The sequence below is a fragment of the Carassius carassius genome, chromosome 3, assembly GCF_963082965.1.
Source record: "Carassius carassius chromosome 3, fCarCar2.1, whole genome shotgun sequence".
NCBI classification, from domain to species: domain Eukaryota; kingdom Metazoa; phylum Chordata; class Actinopteri; order Cypriniformes; family Cyprinidae; genus Carassius; species Carassius carassius.
The window spans coordinates 11,840,180-11,866,296 of NC_081757.1; the positions used below are offsets into that span (position 1 = coordinate 11,840,180).

At 37.6% G+C, this 26,117-nt stretch overlaps 1 protein-coding gene across 6 annotated transcripts in view; it reads left to right on the forward strand.

The window, feature by feature from the left end:
* Nucleotides 1-26,117, forward strand: part of LOC132119407 (pleckstrin homology domain-containing family A member 7-like) — a 156,482-nt gene that overhangs the window by 70,107 nt on the left and 60,258 nt on the right. Inside the window, exons 13-30 of one of the 6 annotated variants that reach the window (XM_059529364.1) lie at nucleotides 1,918-2,001; nucleotides 2,263-2,388; nucleotides 4,588-4,641; nucleotides 5,999-6,067; nucleotides 6,896-6,976; nucleotides 8,085-8,234; nucleotides 8,388-8,489; nucleotides 9,473-9,638; nucleotides 9,759-9,922; nucleotides 10,000-10,191; nucleotides 10,287-10,377; nucleotides 10,952-11,043; nucleotides 12,339-12,557; nucleotides 14,346-14,528; nucleotides 14,865-14,998; nucleotides 15,470-15,612; nucleotides 21,836-21,880; nucleotides 22,220-22,900. In XM_059529364.1, coding sequence (XP_059385347.1) covers nucleotides 1,918-2,001; nucleotides 2,263-2,388; nucleotides 4,588-4,641; nucleotides 5,999-6,067; nucleotides 6,896-6,976; nucleotides 8,085-8,234; nucleotides 8,388-8,489; nucleotides 9,473-9,638; nucleotides 9,759-9,922; nucleotides 10,000-10,191; nucleotides 10,287-10,377; nucleotides 10,952-11,043; nucleotides 12,339-12,557; nucleotides 14,346-14,528; nucleotides 14,865-14,998; nucleotides 15,470-15,612; nucleotides 21,836-21,876 — 2,091 coding nt within the window. In that variant the 3' untranslated portion in view covers nucleotides 21,877-21,880; nucleotides 22,220-22,900. Of the gene's footprint in view, nucleotides 1-1,917; nucleotides 2,002-2,262; nucleotides 2,389-4,587; nucleotides 4,642-5,998; nucleotides 6,068-6,895; nucleotides 6,977-8,084; nucleotides 8,235-8,387; nucleotides 8,490-9,472; nucleotides 9,639-9,758; nucleotides 9,923-9,999; nucleotides 10,192-10,286; nucleotides 10,378-10,951; nucleotides 11,044-12,338; nucleotides 12,558-14,345; nucleotides 14,529-14,864; nucleotides 14,999-15,469; nucleotides 15,613-20,097; nucleotides 20,954-21,835; nucleotides 21,881-22,219; nucleotides 22,901-26,117 lie in introns of those variants that run through there. The other 5 variants (XM_059529337.1, XM_059529372.1, XM_059529328.1 and 2 more) reach the window with 5 other exon arrangements.

The window sequence follows — 26,117 nt, forward strand, 5'->3', positions numbered from 1 at the left end:
TTGTTTCTCAAAGTCTGAGGGTCCTTTAGGTGCTTTTTTTGCAAATTCCAAGTCTTCTTTCTTGTGTCTTCACTGAGGAGAGGATTGAGTCTGGCCACACTGTCATAAAGAACAGATTGGTGGAGTGTTGCAGCGATGTTTGTCCTTCTGTAGGTTTCTCCTATTTCCACATATGATCATAGAGCTTAACTAAAGTGACCATCAGCTTCTTGGTCACCCCTCAAAGCACTTCTCTATCAATTGTTCAGTTTGGCCAGGAGGCCAGCTCTAGGAAGAGTCCTGGTTGTTCCAAACGTCTTCCATTATGGATAATGGAGGCTACATGCTTCTGTGAACCTTCAGTACAGCCACATGTTTTTCTGAACTTTTCCCCAGGTGTGTGGCGTGATGCAATCCTTTTTTTTTTTACCTCAGAGCTTGGTCTTTGCTCTAATATGCATTTTCAGCTCTTAGACTTTTTATTAAGACATGTGCCTTTCCAAATAATACCCATCCAATTGAATTTCCCACAGGTAAGCTTCACTCAAAGTGTGACCACATTTACAAACAAAATGAATGCTCCTGAGCTAAATTTTAACTGTCCCAGACAGGGATATGAATACTTATGCACTGGAATTATTAATTATTTTTTATCTTTAATACATTTGCAAAGATGTTAAAAACCTGTTATTTGCTTTGTCATTATGGTGTATGGAGTGAAGTCTGATGTGGGAAAAAAAGTAATTTAAAGCAGTTTAACATAAGGCTGCAAGACAACAAAATATGAAAAAAATGAATCGAATACTTTCACAAGGCACTTTATATATCACACAGCGGGACTCTCTGTCACTGCTAGACATGTGATATCAACTAACCAGCTGCAGATGTCTATCTATGCATCTTAAAGACTAAAGTGTGTTTTGTAGTGCTGTTGAGTTTTTGTGTTTCGTAGATTGTGTTTTCATAGCTGCTGTCGTGGAGCATATCTCTATGGATGATAACTAGACTGGTTTTAGCTGATAAGATTCGCCAAAGGCTAAGCAATGCGCCCAGTGAACCTCCTCAGCAGTGGTCTCTTTCTTCTGATCTTGTATTTAAATAAAAAACCTATTATACAGCAAAAATGCAGTGCCATGGGATTCGCATTGGAAATAGAATCTACAGTGCTACTCTGCTGGTAGCAAACAAATGTTATTTTAAGAAAGAAGGTTAAAGATAATTTATGTGTAGTTAATTAAATCTCTTGTTGTTTGTGTCCTTTTGAGGTGCTACGATGGGCCTAGATGAAGAATTTTGTATGTTAAGCAAAACTGTCAAACCCTCAAAGCCCTGTGGCACATTTGAAATCAAGCACACAGTTGCTTAGCTTAAATAAACAGATGAATGAGTAAAATGTGCTCTGCTGAGCCCTAGTTTTGTGCTAAACTTTGAAACCGACTTTTACTTGACTTTAAAAATGTAGTGATGAAGTGAAGTGACGTGACATTCAGCCAAATATGGTGACCCATACTCAGAATTCATGCTTTGCATTTAACTCATCCAAAGTGCACACACACAGCAGTGAACACACACACACACACTGTGAACACACACCCGGAGCAGTGGGCAGCCATTTATGCTGCGGCGCCCGGGGAGCAGTTGGGGGTTCAGTGCCTTGCTCAAGGGCACCTCAGTCGTGGTATTGCCTGCCCAAGATTCAAACGCACAACCCTAGGGTTAGGAGTCAAACTCTCTAACCACTAGGCCACAACTTCCCTAAGATGCTCAAGGTGGGCTCATCCAGGATTTGAACCCAGGACCTCTCGCACCCGAAGCGAGAATCATACCCCTCGATGTACAGTATCCATTAACTAAAAGAGAGAATTTGTGATTAATAGTGATAGAACTGTGATTTTCATTGTAAACGTCACCATTTGTAATATTTTTGTGTCTTTACAGACCTCACAAATAGAGAGGAGATCCATGCCAACAATGGGATACATCACACACACAGTCAGTGCACCAAGTCTGCATGGAAAAACGGTAAGACTTCTACAGAGAGAGCATTTTTTTCAGACAAACTATCTAGGAAATGTAGGGGATCTGCTTGATAGATGACATTCTGGCCACAAGGAGCTTTCTGCTTTCTAGTTTTGAGACAGTGAGTTGAGCTTTGTCATTAAAGACATGCAGTCACAGTTCGCCTTAGTCCAATTCTATTTGCCAAATTTCACAACATTTTGGCACCGCCCTAGTGGTCACCTCCTGAAGTGCTTTCTCTTCCGTCTCCCCGCTGTCCTGCAGCCGGAGGAGTTGACCCTGCTGCTCATCCAGCTCAGGAGACACCGGGCCAAGATGGCCAGCGTGCGCAGCGACACATTCACACACCTGCAGAACCAGCACAACGGCCTCTCAGGCCCCAGTTTGCAGGTTAGAGGGTCACATTTCTCCCTCAACCCACCCTGAGCCCCCCTCCCATCTGAGCATACCATGCCCTCCTTTCCTAACTCTCATACCGTGCTCATCTTACTATCGTACGCTGTTGGTTGTAGTTATGATTGTGTTGGTTTGGTGTTAGCTCTCCGTTAGCATGGAGTCTGCAGTAGAATGTTACAGCTTGGGCTGCATAATTTGACGTAACAGTCTGTTTTGTGTTTTTGAAGATCTTTTCTTCCACATTTTGCTTTTCTTGGACTATTTTTTTGTAGATTCTTTCTCTCTTGTATTTTGGATTGTCAGATTGCTCCTCAGATAACAGCATGTTGCTTGATGATTTGCCTGCATTCACATGATTGAATGTTTCAATGAACTGAAAACGTATTCAAAATATCACTGGTTTACTTGTTTATATGCAGTTTTGGATATGAAATGTCAGAAAAGTACACAAGAATTTGTGTAAACATTTGATGGAACAGACATAAGCTGTTACCCATTCTACTCTCTAGATCTGTCAGTACATAAGCTACAGCAGAGGTCCCCAACAACCGAGTCACAACCCAGTACCAGGCTGTGGAAGAGTTGCTATCGGGTCACAAGAACATTCAGGGAAAAATGTGTACAGATATGACAATTTGTTATTTATTGTGCGTTAATGATTCTTATAAGTATTCTGTATTTTGACTGTATGCGATTGCTATTCTGACAATATGGAGTATCAATTTGACAATTTCATGTAAATTAAATGTTCACTTAGTAAATGAAAGATTGCTCTGGTCTGTCACATATTTATTAGGGGTTACACAGATTGCAGAAACAAAAGAAAACTCGAATTCTCTACTCACGTGCTGTTCTCGCACACACACCCAAAGTTAAAGCGTAACCGGTCCATGGTAAAAAAAGGTTGGAGAACCATAAATTACAGAGTTGCACATTAAAAATTAACTAGTATTTTACAAAATTTACAACATGAATACTTAATTGTACTTTTTTTCCAGTGAACTTTGACCCCTACTACAATGCATCAAATTTAAAGTTCAGACAGAAGTTTAGGGACATTCGGTGGTCGTCCAGATACTAAATTGTTATGAACTTTTCTTGTTGTAAAAAAAAACAAAACAAAAAACAAACAAACAAGCAAACTATAAAAAATAGTGCTGTCAAACAATTAATCACGATTAATCACATCCAAAATAACAGTTTTGTTATCATATGTATGTGTGCTGTGTATATTTATTATGCATACATAAATACACACACATGCATGTATATACTTTCAGAAAAAGATGTTATGTTTATATATTAAATATATTTATTTATAATATAAATTATATGAATATAAATATAGACATGTAAATCTTAAGAAATATATACTGTATGTGGGTGTATTTATATATACATAAGAAATATACACAGAACACACATATATTATGCAAACAATTTTTTTTATTTTGTATGCAATTAATTGCTATTAATTGTTTGACAGTACTAAAAAAAAGAAAGAAAGAAACAAAAATTTATTATGTAAACTATTGTTCAAAAGTTTAGGATCAGTATTTTTTTTTACATTTTTGAAAGCCATCTCTTATGTTCATCGAAGCTTTTGTTCCATCAAAAATACAGTTAAAACAGTAATATGGTGAAATGTTATTACAATTTAAAATAAATGTTTTCTCTTTTAAAATGTAATTTCCTGCAATAGTTAAGCTGAATTTTAAGCAGCTATTATTCCAGTCTTCAATGTGAATAAACTATCAGAAATCATTCTAATATACCGATTTGCTTCTCAGGAAACATTTCTTATTATTATCAGCATTGAAAACAGTTGGTTAATGTTTTTTTGGAAACTGTGATACATTTTCAGCATTCTGTGGTGAATAGAAACTGAAAATAAAAAAAATCCTTCATAACATTATAAATATCTTTATTTTTTAGTTTGGATCAGTTTAATACATCTTTGCTAAATGATGTTACATTGTATGCTAAAAATAGTATTAATTTCAAAAGTAAAAATACCATAAACTTACAGTAGTGTATTTTTATAAATAACCACCATGATAACATGCACTTGCACAATGTGTAACAATGTACCAGCATTTGGATTTACAGTGTGCATGTAAATCAGTCTTAGTCTTGCACGTCGTACTCTCAAGCATGTGTCATGTGACCTGTTTCTTCATTTCCCATTTAAAGGCAGACGACACTTACATCCAGCTGAAGAAGAACCTGGAGTATCTAGACCTGAAGGTGGGCTCTAGTGGATCTGCCTTCACCTACTGTACCTTCTCCTTTTATCTTCTCCCTCTGTCCTCAAGGCATAAATTCTTCCTGATTTCCCCCTTTCCTTATTCTCTAAAACAGCTGTTCTGCTCTCTAACCCTGAAGGATGTGTAGAGTGAATTTTGAAATCGATGATTAAATACATCAGTCAATATTTACAGAGAGCATTATGTGATTTTAAGCTTTTACTGCTTAAAATCAGATTTTATGCTGCAGTTTAGTAATAAAATTCTTTGCGGATTTCTTTCTTTGATTTTGCTAGAATCTGATTCTGAGTTGTTTTCCTCATTCCCAGTGGCATCAGTGGCCTTTAGAGCTCTTATATAGAGTTCCTCCACTTTTGTCACAAACTTTTTATGTTCACCGACTTTTCCGATCCTGTTTGATATGGAGCGCATTACCTGTTTTAATTATTAATTCAGAATTCAAATGTATACATTGCCTCAATTTATACCCACGGTTCACAAAAAACCCTTTTATCTTCATTTCAAACAGATGAAAAGTATTGAACCTCTCATCTATTCAGTGCACAGTGCGTTCTGTCTGAATGTAAGGATGGTGTGCGTAACCAAATGTTATCATTTAATGCCTTCACCTGCTGTAGTGATGTAAATCCGCTGGACCGTTATCATTGCTCTGCAGAGTCAATCCTATGCGCATGTGCTACTTTGACAGCTTCATTTTTTTTTTCAAGGACGCCCAGGGTTGTTCTTTAGGTAAAATATCAATACTGCTCTGATGAGGGATTGTTATAGTGATTGCATTGTAAGTGGGAACATTATGTACAGTAAAGGCTGTGCTAATTATTTCCATTAGACATTAGGCATCAAGGAATTACCCTAGAGTGTGAGGTTTTCTGTTAATGAGTGAACGTTTACAGACAGCTGCTCTTACTTATAATGTATCCTTTAGCTAACCTCTGTTTATAACTAAATGACAGTCTTTCAGTGGGTTGCAGCTTGTCATAGGCTTCGCTCCCACACGGTTCATGTCAAGTTCACCACTGATGAAAAGTATTGATACCTTGCCAAATCAAGAGCAGCGCTTTGGGTGGATCATTGCGGCTCTTCCCAAATACCTCAGTTGCTGTTTGTATGTAAACACATCGCAGAGCTTCCAAAAAGAGTGTTTGGATTGTTTTTGTTGTTGTTGTTTTGTTCATCTCGAGATATTATGAGTTTATTTATATGATTTCAGCAACCCCTTTGTCTGTAGGCTGTGCAGTGTTGATGGTTGCTAGATCGATGCAACCGTACAGCTTCTTAGTCTTGATGTTGATGCCAGTGTCTTTGAAAGTGTATGAGCTTTTGCATTTCGTCAACAGGTAACTGGACGTGACTCGCTTAAAGATCGACCGCCTCGGCCGGTTAAAATAGCTGAAAGTGACATAGATGTAAGTTCTGTTCTCTGTTTATTAAAGCCCACTTTCTGAGCCTTGTCTCCCCTCTAGATCTCTCTGTTGGCTTTGCACAGAAAGCTGTTAGTCAAGCCTGAATTTGTGCAAGTAAACACAGGCATTGGAGTGAGGCGGTGGTACACGCTGTGGGGAGAAGCAAGCTCTCTCTCTGTGTCAAGAAGAAATTGAAATTATTGACGAGGGATTTTTATATACAACGCTCAATTTAAAGAGAAAAATACATGCAATGGGAGTTTTATACTTTGGGCTTGTAAATTTTTCAGTTTGATTTTTGTATTGCAGTGCTCTCACTGTTTTTCGTTTGATTGGAGGTAAATAATCTGGAAGTCCTGGCTTTTCATCATTAACATTGTTTCAGTTTAACAATTTATAAGAATTTTGTTGGTGGATTTATCTGCGTAATGAATATTTAATGTTGTTAAAACAACAATATATGGCTGTAAAATAATAACAGCTTAATAATTAATCGGAGGGAACGATAAACAGTGGAGAATAAACAGGCAGTGTGAAGAAGACTGTAAACAAGGCACTTCTGCTGCACACGCACACGTACCCTAACCCATTTTTCGCTGAGAAAATGCTGTTTGTTTCTGCAAATAATGACACCAGAATTGTCTTGGGTGCATGGAGTTTATGCTAATGGATATCTTCAATAGTGGGAAATGTTGAATATGGAATAGCGGAAGAATGTATTCTGTCGGCCCTCTGTTTGATATGTTTGTATGTGTTAATGGATTCAGTTCAGTCGTGGCCTCTGTTTGGTCACCGTGTTTTATTGCTGTTTGCTTGTGATTGTCTCTACAGGTAAAGCTTAGTAGGTTATGCGAGCAAGACAAGATCCTACAAGAGCTGGAGGCCAGGATACGCACACTCAAAGAAGATAAGGTGCCTTTTTTTTCTCCCTTATCTAAATTCACTATTGTAAATCAGGCATTGAGGATATTGAATTGTGTATCAACTGAATGGTAAAAATGTGTTTAGTTTTCAGCAGGGCTACCCAGTTTATCATGATTGTCATTTCATATTTAAATGGTATACACTACCATTTAAAAAACTTGGAGCCAGTAAGATTTATATTTTAATTATTTTTTATTACTTTTATTGGTAACACTTAAAGCTTTTATGTATAATCTATTCTAAATGCAGTTTTATGCACTGTAATGCATTGTACAATCTCAGGAATTCATTGTTAAACTACACATTTTAAATTTGTTTATAATTATTTACGACAGTATATAATGTATTGTAATGCATATTATGAATAATTATAATGCAGTATACCCTTTAATAACTCTTTATGATGCATTATACATAAAAGGCTTTAAGAACTTAGCAAGGATGTATTAAATTGATCCAAAGTGACTAAAGATCATGTTAATGTTACAAAATAATGTTAAAAAGGTATGCTGTTTTTTTTCTATCCAAAAATCCATCACAATTTCCATTAAAATAATGGCTCCTGAATTCCAGCTTTGGCAAAAAAAAAAGTTGTTGTATTTTAAAATATATGAAACTAGTAAGGTTAATGTAAATTGTTCAATATTACTGATTTTTTTTTACTGATTGTTGGGGAGACTAATAAGAGACTTACAGACACCCAAACTTTTGAATACCCCAAAGATGTCTACACTACACAATAAAATTATTCTGTGTCTATGCCTTGTTGATTATAATGGATACATTGTGGTTTGTCATGTAATTCGCTTGAAGATCTATTTCTAGTTGAGCCATCCCTTTAAAATTCCTTTTACTGTTGTAACCTAATATAGTCGGATTGATTTTACCACAATTTTGACTTGAATATAACCAATTTTAACCAATACGTAATTTAGATGTTTCAACATAAAGCAAAATTTAGACCTCAGTGGAATGCTGTTTTCAGAATTGAACAATTGTGCAGCCCTTATGTCCAACCTGATGTCTTTGTCCCTAGTGCTAGTTCTTTTTCTAACTTCTTGATCTGCATCATTTTCTATCCCTCACCCAAATCTAGGACAAGCTCGAGTCAGTTCTGGATGTTTCCCATCAGCAGATGGAGCAGTACCAGGATCAGCCCGGCCATGCAGAGAAGATTGCCTATCAACAGAAGCTGTTACGAGAGGACGTGGTCCACATCAGGGCGGACATCTCCCAGGTGTCCACGGTGAGGACACTTACTGTAGCTGTGTTAAACACTCACAGAAGACTCAAGAACATCCATGAAATAATAATATCACATTAAGCCAAAAATGAATCTCATTGCAATACTAATATCAGCTCATTGCACTTGTATTGAGGCTTGTTCTGTGTTAAACAGGAGATGGAGAACGCTTGGGCTGAGTACAGCCAATTGGAGAGAGACGTGGACAGACTGCGTTCAGCCCTTCAAGACCAGATGACACACAGTGCTCTCTCTCAGGTCAGAACCAGAGAAAGAAGTTGAAAAATGAGGCACATCTTTCTTTCTTTTCTCAAGCCCAAAATTGTATTTCAGCTTTTATCTCTATAATGTGTGCTTCCAAACTAAAGTATCAATACTGTTTGTGCAGCAGAGTGTATCAGAAGATGTTAAACCGTGTCAGCCTCCTTTTCTATTCAGCACGCACCTCTCAGTCCGGTAATTGATAGAGAAAGAACAAAGTGATGAAAGAGATATGGAGCTCTCGGAGCCGGAGTGAAGATCTAATGTCAGTTTTTGATCAGCGTGATAGAGCCGTAAGAACGAGGCATACAGTGTCTAAGATTATTGATTTCTCAAGTGTTTGTGTGAGAGCATACACAGACACAGTCAAATAAGAGAAATACAAATAAGAGAAAATCCTATCCTTTCTTCAGTGCCCCTTTGAGCTCTAAATTTGCCTCTTAGAAAACCAAAGACAAGCCTTGGGGTTGTCATATTTTTTTTTTTACAATTATCACAGTGGTATGAACGTACTTCTGTTCTATTCTATTCTGTTCTACTCTAATTTTTAGCTTTTAGGTTCTGTTGAAGAAATGGTTGAAGAAGAATGTTACTTTTATATACTCTGATTTATATATATATATTATATATATATATATATATATATATATATATATATATATATATATATATATATATATATATATATAATATATAATATAATATAATATTATATATTGTAGGAGTTTTTAAACTAAGACTTTAACTTTAAACTTAACTTAATTTAGTTGTATGTTTATTTGTGTATCTAATAATATATTGAGATTTATATAATTACAGAATTATTTCCTATTTGGCTAAATACATTACATTTACTTAAATACTGAACTGTATTCTGTTCCTTCCTTTTCCAGTCTCTTATATTTACTTTTTTATTCAGCTTTAGTCTGTTTTATTTCCTTCTAAATTAATACAAATGATTATATTCTGTGCTACTGTAGCAGGAGAAATCTCAGCTGAGGAAGGAGCTGTGGCGGATTGAGGACGTGCTTGCAGGCCTGAGCTCCAGCAAAGCCAACTACAAAGTGACCATTGACTCTGTTCGGCATCCAGGTGAGAGCGGGCCCTTGCCTGCCTTCACCCCCATGCAATGGAACACAGACCGAGGTACTGAGGTCAAACAGCACCACATGCAACACTGCTTACTGCATACAGAGGAAACTGATAATCATACATGTGTTTTTTTGCCCATATAATATCAACGGGTGGAATATTTGCATGACCCAGAGAGGAAACTTGTGCCTTCAGCGTCATTGTCCGCAGTGCCTTCTCTCTCTGCGAGCCCATCTGTGGGTGAACTGAAAGCTGCTCAGTCCAGCCCCCATCTCAGCCCGGTGCAGTCTACCCAGCAGCCCTTGCAGCACTCACGTACAGCACACAAGCCAAAATGGGTGAGTGAAACAAAGTAATCAAGATACTCCTTCACTCCATTTATCTGTATTTATCATTTCATGTTTACACAATGCAGCCTGAAGAAGACGCTCCACCCAGACCCCCTCTTCCTCACCTCTACAGTCCAGACGAACACCCCCCGGCTGTGCCCCCTCTCCCCAAAGAGACCTCCGTCATCCGCCACACATCAGTACGTGGCCTGAAACGACAGTCTGATGAGCGGAAGCGTGATCGTGAGATCGGACAGTACCCTAATGGAGACCATAAGGTTTGTGCCAATCAATGATTGTCACAGTCAGTTTTCATCTATGTATATGAGAAAATGCCAATATAGTTCTGAGTTCTATTTTCCTGGGACCCTAGGTCGAGATACGAGCGTTCCTGAGTGAGCCTGAACTGCTGGTAGTTGGTGGCTTGAGTCGTGATAGTGGCTACCAAACTCTACCAAACCGAGGTACACAGAGACCCCTACATGTCACACACTCGTTTAAAAGGGGGATACAAGGTTTGGTTCATGCTAGTTATACTGTGGAGGCTTCCCAGTTCCCGCCATTCCCAATAGGAGCAGACATTTTGATAAATTCTGCGAATGTTGAAATAATATTAAATTGTGTGTGCTTAGGCTATATAAGAAGCTAGTAGTGAATTTAGCCTTAACATTACAACGGAGCCAAAAAATGGGGCAATTATATAATTAGATTTTCATCACAGAATGCTGTTTAACACAGTACTGTACATAATTTGAGATGGAAATGATGCTGTGGTGAAAACGTTCATGACAGAATTTTCGCTTATTGCACTGCTGTTCAGAGATTTGAGTACACATGGCCAAAAGTGACCATACTGTAGTTGAAGAAACACCCAATTAAGTAAGTGAATCAAGTGTGAACGTGAAATCAGGCTGCTCAGTGGGCAACAGTTGACAATTAACCATGTAGTTTGAAAGTACGAACTCCCAGCTCAGAATTTTAGAAAGGATTTCCTGAGAAACCTATAAGATTTGTCTAATCCAGTTCAACTTCTGTTAGGTTTGACAGGCTCATCTTCAAGACTGAACGAGTCATCTAACATTTCATCGTTTGTCACCCTCAGAAGAGGACACACCACCACAAGCTTGAAGGTTGGAAGCCAAAAAAAGTCCTGAAAGTGTCTGTTGAGAGGCAGGGGGGACGTAAAGTGTCCGTCATAGTTTGCTTTGGCAGAGCTGACAAACAGCAGGTTGATTAGATGCAGCAGCAGTACAAACCGCTGAGCACATGAAATAAAAGCAGCCAGTGTGGGCTTGGGCCAGACTGTACTTTGCGAATGAATTACTGCGGTAATGTTGCTATGCAGACTGTGAACACAGTGTGTGTCTCCCACCCTGATGGATTCATGCAGAAAATGTTAACAGAAATGAGCACAGCAGAGCTTCAAAACTTCTCTGTTTCTGATAATTTATTTTCTGCTTCTGCCTCTCTCTATCTTTCTGACTGACTGTTATACACTCATTAATAACAACACACACACACACACACACACACACACACACACACACACACACACACACACACACACACACACACACACACACACATATATACGTATACGTATACAGTATGTGTATATATATATATATATATATATATATATATATATATATATATATATATATATATATTTATAGATATATATATTGCTATAAAACATACAGTTATTAAAATAGACATATATATGAAGTTTATTTGCAAAATCTGATAACTTTTAAAAAAATCATGTTTTTTATTGTTATCATGTTTTTACTGTGTTAGTTAGCTGTATTTTTTTTTTTTTACCTTATCAAAGTTGCCCAACTGCAGTTTGATTGAGATTAATTGGAATGCAAAATGAAAAAAACGTGATTTTTGAAAAGAATCATTAGAAGGATTTAATGTATATTCAATCATTCTAATATACTGATTTGGCGCTTAATTATTGTCAACATTGAAAACCGTTGTGCTGCTTACTATTTTTGAGAAAGCTGTATATATTTTTCAGCATTCTTTAATAAATTGAAAGTCTTTTAAAGTAGAATTAATTTCAGCTTCAGATTAATTCAGATTTTTTTCATCAAAAGCTGAATATTCATTCTAATTTCTAAACTTTTGAATGGAAGTCTAATTAACATAAAAAAAAACCAATAAATACAATACATTGCAATACTAGATGCAACAACTGTAAGAGAACAGCAAGAATATAGTAAAGGCATAGACAGACATCTAGTGAATATTGGTTGGGTCCTAGATGGTTGTCTCTCTCTTTTTTTCCCCTTTTCTTTTTCCTTCCTCTCCTCCCTTTTGCAAATTGTTCACATTTCTCTCTGATTGTTCTCTCTCCACACTGTTCTTTAGTGCGGTTTGTTTCAGCATTATTAACACATCCACTCGTGTCTCTTAGGAGAGACCAAAGAGTGCCTTGGAGCGGCTGTACTCTGGGGAGCCCGTGCAGCAGCGTGGCCGCATGAGCGCCGAAGAGCAGCTGGAGAGGATGAAGCGTCACCAAAAGGCTCTCGTACGAGAGCGCAAGAGAACGCTCAGCCAGGGCGAGCGGCAGGCATCCTCATCTCGTGCCTCCTCCTCCTCCACATCCAGACCCGTGTCTGCAGACCTGGGATCAGTACGTTAGAGCACAATGACACATTACCCTCCAGAGAGAACCGTCTGTCGCCTTGACATAAATGCACATTCAGCTATTTACACTGTTTTGATGGAGAACTGTAAGATTTGGCGTTAACATGATCAGCGTTTTAGTGAAATAGTGTCTGCCGCAGGTAAGTGGGTATGTGGGAGGTGTTGCAGAAGGAGATGTGAGAGATTTTATTATATGTTGTTGGGCCACATGGATTGGCTAAAGAGTAAGAACGGATGGGAGTTATGCTATTTGCCAATGAAAGACGTGGACTAATGTGTTTAGAGGATTAATAAGGAAAGTTGATATGCTACTGATTCTCACTCTTAATGTAGTTTCAAAATGTTCTAATGACTTGTATGAGTGTTTCATTTTAACCGTGGGACATGGCGCCCATGTTCATCTGGGATAGTGAATCAAAGTAGTGTGCTTTTACTTGGGGTTCTTTGAATAGGCAAAAGCCAACACTAACATCAAACTGCTCTTTTAACATCTCTATAACAATAACCTAATGCTCTAAGTTGTTGGAAACGGGGTCTGCTGTATTAGTGGGCTCTTAAACTAAACTAAATTTCAAGCACAAGCTCTCAAACCTTTTAGCTGTTCATCACTCAACCGCAATAATTATAGCATAACTGTGTGAAGCAAGACTTTATTGTGTTTACCACACTCATTTATTCTTTTGGTTTACACTAATTTCACCCAGTTTCATTTTTCACATCCAGCTTTCTAATAATCTTGCAAGTCTTTCAAAACCTGCAAAATCATTTCCCCCTGCAATTTGGGTCTGATATGAGTGCACAGAATTTATGACATGATCATTTCATGTTTGTTTTTTATTTACCAATTCTGTCATTCTACAAAACATGATTGTATAACTTGGTTTAGCTTATCTGGCTTTTTTTTTAAATGAATACTTTTATAATTTTACACCTTGTTTTACCAAAATGTATTGAATGTGTACACAGTGAATGGCCTGGGTAATATGTGAATGACTTATTTGTTTATAATTGTACTACTTACGGAGCATGTTTTTCTTTAATCACTTGTATGTTCATAATATTATAACAGCGGATTGTAGCATAATTTGCAAAAAGAAAACCAATTGCACAGCTCTGCTTTCTTTATCTTTTATGTAGATTTTTGCATATAAGCAAATAAACACTTTGCTAGGAAAAAAGGTCAAAAGGCAATTGTTCTTTTTCTCTCAACTGTGAATGTGAAACCACAGTTTATTTCACGACACACTGGTTTCTTTTCTTTTCAGTAAGCACAATAAAGCCTGGGAATGAAGCATGCAAATGAAGTCACAGATGGAGCATTTTATTGTGTCTTTCTTGGTTTGCAGGAGTGTTGTAAGCTACGGTTTGAGAGCTTGAACATGAGACACTTCACACACAATCAGTCCAATCACTTGAACATGGTACAGAGGTACAGGAGCGCACTGGGACAATATACCATTACCCTCAAGGTTGCAGTTTAACCCAGTTTTGTGTGTTGTTTATGTGCAAGGCTTTCCTCTTTAAACTTTTTATTTCATGTAAAGAATGAATGTTGGATGTAAGTTGATATGTGAAGCACAGACGTCATTTTGGCTTTAATGCTCAGTTACGTTTTTCCCAGTGTTATTGGAAATGTTATTCTACACTTAACCTGGCCTGTAAATCAGGTGAAGACCATTACAGAACCAAAATATTACATTTTCATATCCAGAGTTGGATGTATGTGAGGTCTAGATCGGCCGTCTCAGGGCTCTGTGTGTTTGTGTGCCTTCAGTGGAGGAGAGAGCAGGACTTTGATTTGCAGCTTCTGGAGCGGGCCGTGCAGGGTGAAGGGAGACAAGTCGAGCACAAAGAGAGACAGCGCTCTCACTCAGACGAATGGTTCACTCTGAGCAGCACACCCATGAGAGAACTAGATCTGGAGCCTCTGGACTACCAGCTGGACCTCAGCAAAGAGGTAACCCCACTGCTTAAACGGCTAGTCCCCCCCCCCCCCCAAAAAAAGATTCTGACATGATTTCCTTGTTGTGTGGAACAAAAGCCTCAGTCACTATGTGCTTTTGCTTTATAGAGAAAAGATGTGGTAAATGTTAATGTTGAGTGAGACGGTACTTATTTTCATTTTTGGTCAAATTATCCTGAGTTCATTTCATATTATATAAAATATAGGCTTTTTATTTCAAGAGAACAAAAAATGTTCAAACTAAAGAAAATGTTCAACTTTAATGACTGGACGTTGGATTTCAGAATTAAGTGATTTGATGGTGTGTGTTTGGTCTCAATGACTGTATAGCTGGCAAAGCCACAAAAGGTGGCCATCCCTGAGCGCTATGTGGACATGGATCCAGAGGAGCCCCTCAGCCCACAGGAAATGGAGGCCAGACATCGTAAAATGGAACGAATCAAGAGCATCCTGGCTAAGTCTAGGTACTGGCAGATCAGTCTCGTTCAACCCAGCTGCTCTTATTATCATCTTTATTGATTTTATATACTACCATTCAGAAGTTTGGGGTTTGTAAGTATCATTATTTGATCAGAATATTGTAAAATTTTATATTGTGAAATATTATAAAAATGTATACAAACGGTTTTATATTTAAAGAGCATTTGAAATGTCATTTATTTTGGTTATGGCAAAGCATTTGGTGCTCAAGAATGATTTCTTATGTTGGAAATAGTTCCAAAGAAAAACATTTACTTTAAATACAAATATTTTCTAACATTATAAATATCTTTACTCTCACTTTTGATCAATTTAATGACTCCTTTACTAAAATAAAAATATTAATTCCTTCTTAAAAAAAAAAAAAACTTACCGACCCCAAAATGCTGAGAAGATTTGTTACACTTTTCTCTGAGAGTTTACTCTAATGCGCTTGTTTCTTGTATGCATATAAGTGTCCAGAATATACCTCCTCCTGCAGCAGTAGACAAGCCGGTGCTACTGGGCATAGACTCAGCTCTACAGGAGCAAGAGAGAATCATCACCATGTCCTATGCCTTAGCATCAGAGGCCTCGCTCAAGAGCAAACAAGTGGCAGGTAAACTAACCAGCAGCATTACTACTTACCTGAACTGATTCCTTAAATTCTTACTGATTATTATTACTGATTCCTGAAATTATCTTGTTAATACACTCCATTTTTTATGGAAGCATATACTGGGTTTTTACAAAACACAGTTAAAACTTATTTTAAAAAGCACAAAAGATTTTAAATGGCAAGAGTAAGGACAGGGAGTTCAGTGTGCACAATCCATGTTAGTGCTAAGGATGCTGAAAAAGAGTCCCATATTAACATACAATCAACAGTTCACACCTGTATGACTGCCAGAGCTCTATTTGAATAGATTAATTTCAGATATGCTCTGCGGCACACCTTGACAAGTTCAGGTCCTCTGAAAAGATCAAGGTAAATGTGAAGAAAACACTTCAGAAATTGTTATTTGTAATGCAAATCTGACAGTGTCGATAAAAGTTCCTGAATAATCACACTGACAACTACTGATTAACTGTGAACATAAGGAGAAACCGAGTCCTCCCTGTTTCAAAACATCGGCATTGGAGGCGTGATGAGGAAAAAGAAAGAGCAAAGCCAAGCCTATCAGCTGCAACGTTAATAACTGAACATTATTCCTTATTAGCGCAGATCTGACGAGTAAAGATGCTTGCTAATTGGGAGACATGTCGGATCTTTCAGGCTGGGAGGAATCTCTTGATGAGGCCATTTTTTTTTCAGAGCCGATCAATGACCCAGTTGAATATGCACTGGGGCTTGTTCACTCTGCATCCCGTGGCAGCACTTTGAACATCTTTCTGAACTGGCATAAAAGCACACCATCGTTTCATCTTTACTTCTTACAGAGGCCTCACTCACTCTGCCAGGTCTAACCTTCAGACAGGGTGCAACATGTCTCTCTTAGTCACACAGATTTACAGTCAATTCGTCCTGACGTGATGGATCATAATGTGTGAGGCTGGCAGTATGGCATAGTCAACAATTACCACAGTGTTTCCAATGGAGGACATGCCAGAATACCTTATGTGAAGGATCTCATCTGTGAAGGCAGGTCAGGGTTTTGATCAACCACAGCACCACTTTCAGCATTTATTTAGAGTTTATGAGTGCAGACAGAAATCATCTAAAATAGTCAGAGCTATGGGATGTAAACACATGTTCGTAACATATCGAATTGTGGTGTTCATGTGGGCAGTGCGCGTTGGCTTGAGACACTGCCTGGTTCCACTAACCCAGTCTTGTCTGTTCTATGAATAAAAATGGTAGAAAAGGCCAGATGTAGCTAAAATTGATACCAACCGGTCCAAACTGGTTTAGGTGGACTACCAGCTGGAGGAGCCAAGGACATCCTGGTTAAAGCTGGTAGACCTGGTTAAAGGAATGGTTGCCCAGAAGAGAAAATGTACTCCTCACCCTCATATTGTTCCAAACCCATGTGACTTTATGATTTTTTTATTTTGAAAAAAGGAGGACATAGTGCCTAAGGGCACTGAGGATTTCAGTCTTCAAAAGCATGTATGCATATACGTATGCAAAAGCACCATCAGGATGGTCTATGTGACTTGTGTGCTATATTCCTAATTACACTCCGTTCCGATCACAATGTGTCCTTGACTATCACTAATCTTGACTATCACTGATTGGATTAAATTCTGATCAGAAGCATGTTTCTGAAGTCAAACGAAGAGCCGACCAAAGTCCTTATTAGCTGAGAATAATCTCCTTCAGTCAGCTGGTAACCACTGCAACTGGATCATTCAGAGTCCGTGAGCTGAACTTGAGAGTCACAGCATTCAGATTCAAACCAGTTTTGTGAACTGGATCTTCTGATTCACTGAAAATAAATCACTGTTCGAAAGATTGGGCTTGGATAAGATTTGACGTCTTTTTAAAATTTTTTAGTCTATTCTCTGTAAGACTATACTTGATTAGAAACACAGTTAACACTAATATTGTGAAATATTATTACAATTTAAAGTAACTGTTTTCTATTTTATTATATTTTAAAATGTAACATATTTCTTTGATGGTATTTCTACAGGCCTCCATGTGCTAAATAAATATTTCTTATTATTATTAATCAAGGTTTTGTTTCTTTTTACTGAAGAACAGTATTCATTTCATTTTATAAAGGCTGGCCACATCAAAAGTTATTGTATTGCTACTGGTTCTTATGGCTTTAAATGTAACAAATCATGAATATCGTTTTTATGATACTTTTATAGTTCTTTTCCTTCCTGTTTGAAAACAACTTTTTTTAGAGGTCCTTCTTTTTGTTACATTGAAGAATGGAAGTCTTGGAATGGCATGAAGGTTATGAATGATGAAAGAATTTTTGTTCCTACTTTAAATTAAGTCCCCTTAACTACTTTGTACTTGCATTTAAAATAGGTACAATTAACTTATTATGTGCATACATGTTTTTAAATTTACTTATATATATATATATATATACAACCCGAATTCCGGAAAAGTTGGGACGTTTTTTTAATTTTAATAAAATGAAAACTAAAAGACTTTCAAATCACATGAGCCAATATTTTATTCACAATAGAACATAGATAACATAGCAAATGTTTAAACTGAGAAAGTTTACAATTTTATGCACAAAATGAGCTCATTTCAATTTTGATTTCTGCTACAGGTCTCAAAATAGTTGGGACGGGGCATGTTTACCATGGTGTAGCATCTCCTTTTCTTTTCAAAACAGTTTGAAGACGTCTGGGCATTGAGGCTATGAGTTGCTGGAGTTTTGCTGTTGGAATTTGGTCCCATTCTTGCCTTATATAGATTTCCAGCTGCTGAAGAGTTCGTGGTCGTCTTTGACGTATTTTTCGTTTAATGATGCGCCAAATGTTCTCTATAGGTGAAAGATCTGGACTGCAGGCAGGCCAGGTTAGCACCCGGACTCTTCTACGACGAAGCCATGCTGTTGTTATAGCTGCAGTATGTGGTTTTGCATTGTCCTGCTGAAATAAACAAGGCCTTCCCTGAAATAGACGTTGTTTGGAGGGAAGCATATGTTGCTCTAAAACCTTTATATACCTTTCAGCATTCACAGAGCCTTCCAAAACATGCAAGCTGCCCATACCGTATGCACTTATGCACCCCCATACCATCAGAGATGCTGGCTTTTGAACTGAACGCTGATAACATGCTGGAAGGTCTCCCTCCTCTTTAGCCCGGAGGACATGGCGTCCGTGATTTCCAACAAGAATGTCAAATTTGGACTCGTCTGACCATAAAACACTATTCCACTTTGAAATAGTCCATTTTAAATGAGCCTTGGCCCACAGGACACGACGGCGCTTCTGGACCATGTTCACATATGGCTTCCTTTTTGCATGATAGAGCTTTAGTTGGCATCTGCTGATGGCACGGCGGATTGTGTTTACCGACAGTGGTTTCTGAAAGTATTCCTGGGCCCATTTAGTAATGTCATTGACACAATCATGCCGATGAGTGATGCAGTGTCGTCTGAGAGCCCGAAGACCACGGGCATCCAATAAAGGTCTCCGGCCTTGTCCCTTACGCACAGAGATTTCTCCAGTTTCTCTGAATCTTTTGATGATGTTATGCACTGTAGATGATGAGATTTGCAAAGCCTTTGCAATTTGACGTTGAGGAACATTGTTTTTAAAGTTTTCCACAATTTTTTACGCAGTCTTTCACAGATGGGAGAGCCTCTGCCCATCTTTACTTCTGAGAGACTCTGCTTCTCTAAGACAAAGCTTTTATAGCTAATCATGTTACAGACCTGATATCAAATAACTTAATTAATCACTAGATGTTCTCCCAGCTGAATCTTTTCAAAACTGCTTGCTTTTTTAGCCATTTGTTGCCCCCGTGCCAACTTTTTTGAGACCTGTAGCAGGCATTAAATTTTAAATGAGCTAATTAAGTGGATAAAAGTGTAAAATTTCTCAGTTTAAACATTTGCTACGTTATCTATGTTCTATTGTGAATAAAATATTGGCTCATGTGATTTGAAATTCCTTTAGTTTTCATTTTATTAAAATTTAAAAAACGTCCCAACTTTTCCGGAATTCGGGTTGTATATAAATACCTGCATGTAATTATGTCTGTAATTAATTTCTTTAATTACATTAATAATTACACTGTTGAACCATCCCTTACATCTTAACCCACCCTTAAACCTACCCTTACCACCAAACCTGTGCCTAATGTTACCCCATCCCACCTCAATAGCAGCAAGTGTTTTGCAATACAATACAAACACAATAAGTACATTGTACTTATTTTGTTATGCAAGTATGTTGTAGTTAAGGCCACTTAATATAAAGTGGAAACCAATTTTTTTTTTGGTTTGTTTGTTTTTGTTAAATATCCCTTTAAGTTTGACTACCTTGATGTCCTCCGATCGCTCTTGTAGTTATGTACTCACGAATGGCACTTTGTAGTGTGTGGTAGTAGCAGTTACTATAACTTTGTCACTAGCTCCCTGTGTGTTTCTACACTCCCCTGTTCCTGTTTCTGCTTCTGCTTCAGCCTCACCACCGGTTAACAGTCCCACCTCACTCCCTCAACCTCCACCACTTCCTCCTCTTCCTCCCCCCGCTCCTGTTGCCGTCTCTACGGCTCAGTCTGCCCCCCCTCCCCTGAGCAATGGATTTCACTACACCTTTGTCTAATCAGAGAACAACAAAGTAAGAACTAACTGCTAACCGTTTAGCACGGAAATGCACTTTTGCTAATTGTTCCCTGTGTGTTTTGGCACCTTTTCTGTCTGCATGCTGCATGAATGTGCTTCATCAGGGCTTGTGCTGTAGTATTGAGTAACTTCATGAGTAGTGTAGATTGGCCCCCCTCTAAACAACTGCCTCCACATCTGGAGATGGAGAGGTGTGTGAATTGTGTGCAAATTGGCTTTTTGTTTGCCAATAAGCCTAAAAAGCCATAAACAAATGCTGTCTTTTGTGAATTGTTTGTAATTAACAAAGACTCAGGGCATCGCTAAGGCAGCACATGCTGTTGTGTTGCCAAACACCACTTGCTTTGCCATCTGTAATCTGTAAAGAGCTTTTGTGTTTCAATGTCTGTGACTTGCTGAAATAAACAGCAGAACGACTATCAAGGTTTTGTGGGGAAAAAAGGAAAAACATGGCACTTCGTCTTTGGACACTTTATATGTGTGCGCATCTCTCCAAAGCTATTTTAGTGCAGTTCATTAAAAAGAGCATGACCTCCACCTGCATTGTGTGTTCTGCTTCTCAGCATGCCCCAAATTAGTGAACTGCCATGATTTCCCATTTGACACATGCTAATTACGAGCTATTATGTGCAGTTCATGAGGCACTGTCCACAAATACAGTACACTTTTGTCCCCATTAGGTCTTAAAGGCGCAATTTATTTATTTATTTTTGTCATGATTTAGATTGTAAATCATTATCTAACATGTAAATAAACCCAGCATGAAAAGTTAGCTGGTCTTACCTTTAGAAATCTTGATCCTGGTTATGATTTTAGACTACAGTATTGATATTTTGATGTCCCAAAAAATAAAATAAAATAAAATACATATACTGAAAAATAAATAACTAAATAAATAAATATAACTATAGATCTCCTACTAAGTGACAGTACATTGCTGTATATATTTGTGTCCCTGAACCTTAAAGTCTAAGTTTTTAAAAATTGAGTTGTTACAGTACATCGTCTGAAAGCTGAATAAATAAGCTTTACATTGATGTATGGTTTATTAGGATCGGAAAATCTTTGGCCGAGATACAACTATTTGAATATTTCGAATCTGAGGATGCAAAAAAATCTAAATACTGAGAAAATTTCCTTTAAAGTTGTCCACATGATGATCTTAGCAATGCATATTACTAATCAAAAATTACGTTTTGATATATTTACGGTCGGAAATTTACAAAATATCTTTGTGGAACATGATCTTTACTTTATATCTTTAATGATTTTTGGCATAAAATATATATATATTAAAGATCTTCTGCCATTGTTTGTACCGTATTCTGTTGGACAGTGACATGATTGTTCTGTATTATACTATACGAAAGATTTGATTTGAGTGCATATCTTTACATTTAGCTGTACATGTTTATTAGCCAATCCATTTAATCACTGAATGCCTGAGCTGGTCGAGTTATTCTGCTGTTTCAGCAGCATTTGTATGAAAGTGAACTGCATGCTGCATGTGTCACGCACATGCATGTGTTAAAGTGTGTTTAACTCAGCATTTTCTCTATGTAACATGCTGCACAGAGAGAAGGAGGGTGGAGAGTGTTTACCTGTCTACTATTTAGTAAGGTAATTCTTGGGTTATAAAAAAAAAGGCAGCTGAGTTGAAGAGACTACACTGGGGAAAAAGTGGTGTCAAAACAGATTTCTAGTAAATTGCTTGTATGTTTCACAAATAATTACAAAGAAGTTAGTAACATAAAATTAAATGATAAATTGTATTTAAAATCTTGCAGTGTAGGTGCTTGCACCATATGGGTTTTAATGAACCTTTATTTTGTTTCAGCAGTGAAGAATGTATTACTTTAGTACACTCTAATGTATGGGTCTTTTTTCAGTGTATTGTATTGTTTTGTTTTGCTTTATTTCTTCACATTTCACATCTCTTGCTCTTTATCTCTTTTACAGCCAAAGCTGTGTCTGGGTATTGAGGTGCTGTCACATTCTGAAATCCCCACTAGCGGTGGACAAACTTAAACTCAGCTTATCGAATCCCATCGCTCACATTTAGAGATGACGTTAGCGCACTTTTGGACTCACATGGGAACTCACTTCTGAAATGCATTTTTGTAGAGGACTTTTTGCTGTGGAAACTGCTGTGCATATGCTGTACAAAATCTAACCATGATAACCCAGATAGCCATTTTATACTGTATACATTACTGCACTTTTAATATGCACCGTATTGTAGAGAACATTCAAAGCTCATGTTTTACTTCTCAAGGCAAGACAGATGTTTGGATGGAGTTCAGTTTGAAAACAATGGTAACGTTATAGCTAAAAAAAAAAAAAAGTATTATACATGTGTAACACATTATGAACATGAATGGTACAAAAATGTCATGTCGATTGTATTTTGTCAGTTCAGATGATATTCTTACACCAAATCACTTGAAATATTATTTTTATGTATCCAGAACTGCCAGTTTCCAGTTAGCTTGCCAAATGCATTTTATTTTTGTTGACAAAAGTTAAGGAAAAAATAACATGAAATAATATTTTCAAACAGGATTTGTGTGGAAGGGGTTGGGGAGGGAAATGCCACATACTTTTTTAAAGAAACTGTAAATATTAAAGATATTAACACGCTTTTTGTCTTCTGTTTGTGTTCTCAAAGAATGAAGGAAAGAGAGAAAAGAATTTCAGCTTCAGAAGAAAAAAATGATGTCAAATAAGGAATTTATGCAATGATTTGAAGGTTTTACATTTGCATCACATTATAAGCAGCCGTCAACTTCAGTCTCACAAAGTAATTCCAAATGACACGTTTTGTGAATATTTTCTGATCTCACCTTGTGTTTTATTCCTTCTATACATATTCAGTTAAAAGAATAAAAGACTAAAATATAAGCACATGAAGAGAGAACCTCATTTGGAAATTCCTTTTCCACGTATGTTCTGTAACAACTTATTTTTTATAAAGAACAAAGGCTTTTGCCCATGAATGTGAAATATGCTCTTGTCATTGCTTCAAGGATTTCCTTTAAAATATGCATTAAGTGTTTTGACCTCTTTATGTTGTAAGACGCTATAAAGATAAAGGATTTTAATTGCACACAGCTTTTTACACTTTTTAATGTAGGTCCACACACACACACACACACACACACACGCATACATAAATACACATACCTGTATGCATCTTTATACATTAATATATATGATAAAAATAAATTATATTTAATATATTCACCATTTAAATGATTATGTATTTTTAGATATTTATATACTGTATTCTCTCTCTCTCTCTCACTCACACACACAATATTTACATATACGAACATGCATGTGTGTGTGTATATGTATATATATATATTAAATGCTGACCAAAAAACTACATACAGTATAAGAATGCTTTATGCTGACTGATTCAGTGGCACTTTTGTCTATCTGTTAGTGAGTCAGTTCGAAAACCACAGCAATTAAAAAGCGTCCTTTTCATAATGGTGATTATCATTGTACCTGCAAAGGGCATTTCCTAAGACACTCTTGCTTGGACTTTTTTAAGTCGTAGTGTAAGTGGGTCTGCACGGCTGTTAGGATACTTTATGTTGCAGCCCTCAAGTGAGATCTTTATCTGTAATTGGAGAGTAATTACAGTCTCTCCACTGCTATGTCTTGTTCTTTGAAAGCACCTGTGAGACATGCTGCTCCTCCCATAGCTCCACAGCAGGAGCTGCCACATCTCACTGCATCTGATTAGAAGAAGTGAGAGGTGGGCTATACTGTGTGTGTGTGTGTGTGTGTGTGTGTGTGTGCGTGCATTAGCGAGCCTGGTGGGCATGAGTTTGATCACATCCGCTTTTCTGCTTATTTTGCAATAAGCGGGCTGTTTTTCCTCCTCCAGCAGAAATCCACCCAAGACCATCCACAGAGAATTGTGGCATTTCCATTTATTGATGTTTGGCTGCTATTTCATATACATTTGTTATTCCGCACTCTGGATTTCAAAGAGAATAAGAAAAAACCCATTATGCAAATTCTGCCCTGTTCTGTTAAATGCACTGAATGTCTCAGGCACTAATGCGGCACAAAATTTTTCACCCTCGTTCAAAGAAATTTAAATGTATGTACGCCTACAACTGTATTTAGACGCTTTGTCGTCCAAGGCTTTTGCGACATTGAGTGCTTGAAAAACATTTAACCTTTGTTCAATCCAATTCATTTGAGTATCTACTGCATTATTCCATATCAAAGTTCTGGTGCGTCACAGGTCCTATTGTGTCCGCGATGTAATTCAATTCTTGGATGAATACGTGGTTATTTAGCATAGAATAGAAGTTCCTTGGAAATGCAGAAGGAATGCTGTATTTAAAGTTGAATATTATAAATGTCCTTCATTTGAATTAATGAATGATAGACTGAAAAGATTGGAGGGGAAAAAACATTGCTCTTTATTCACCGCCCAACCAAATGTGATAACTCTCAGGAGGATTGTGGGGATTTTCAGCAATAATGTCCATGGCAAGAGCTGTAGTCTATGCCAAGAATCATTTACAAATATGCAGTTGAGTATAGACTATTTGTCAATATTGACATGAATCTGGGTGGTGTTCTCTCCACAGGACTACTCCAAATGCTCTCTGGTGAATTGGAGGCGACTGTTTACTAAATGTCTAGAAGTGACTGAATTAATTAGCGTAAAACTGTGTGCAGCATTTCTCCACGAGTCTCCATAAATTTGTCAAAACGTGATGTGTTTTGGAGTGGCTCAAATGATTGCATTCTGCAAATGGCCACCTGTTTCAAAGTGAAATCTGAGCGGCCGGAGCGATTTTGAACTGTTCTGACCTTGTCTTAGAAATGAAAGCTATGTTGACCCTGAAGTTTGACAGCTTGACAAAAAGCTCTGTTCTTTGCTTTCTTGAATCAAGCCTGACAAAGCTCCAGAAAACTGCTGCTCAGCTGTGGAATAAACAGAGATGTGCACAAAGAAAGCCAAAGAGCGTTTAGTAGTGAAACACTACAGATGGCCCCAGTGAGGTCAAAGGCACAATGAATCCATGAACCTAATTTGTGGATGCAACCATGCTGTAAAGTTTGGACAAAATTAGGCCTGGCTTTGCAGTACTCTGATGTTGCATTTTGGCAACATGACTAAATTTGGCTCATTGTGATAAAATGCAACATGTAATTCAAGAGTCTTTTTTAAATTTTTATTTATTTAATTTTTTATCAGAAGCCATAAAAATAATGGAAGCCTAGATGTTTTTTTTTTTTTTTTTAAATACATTTATTATATATTATAAACAGAAGATAAACCTATCTTCTGTGGTTTCATCCTCGCTTCCTGCACTCTCTCAGTTCTCTGCTCTGGACACGAACAGTGCTACTGACACTCTTTGCTCCACTTTAACATCTTGCTTGGACAACTTTTGCTGGTTGATGTTCAACCAGTTTTCTATGGTCCTTGTACAGAACAACCTCCTGGACAGCAACCAATCTGGCTTCAAAAGTGGCCACTCAACTGAGACTGCTCTGCTCTCAGTTACTGAAGCCCTGCGACTAGCAAGAGCAGCTTCAAAATCCTCAGTAATCATCTTAGTGGACCTGTCTGCTGCTTTTGACACTGTTAATCACCAGATTCTCCTGTCCACCCTCAGAAAGATGGGCATCTCTGGAACAGCACTCCTGTGGGTTAAGTCCTACCTCTCTGCCAGATCCTTCAGTGTGTCTTGGAGGGGTGATGTTTCAAAGTCACACCACCTTGCTACTGGGGTTCCTCAAGGCTCAGTACTTCTCTTCTCCATCTACATGACATCATTAGGATCTGTCATTCAGAAGCATGGCTTTTCTTATCACTGCT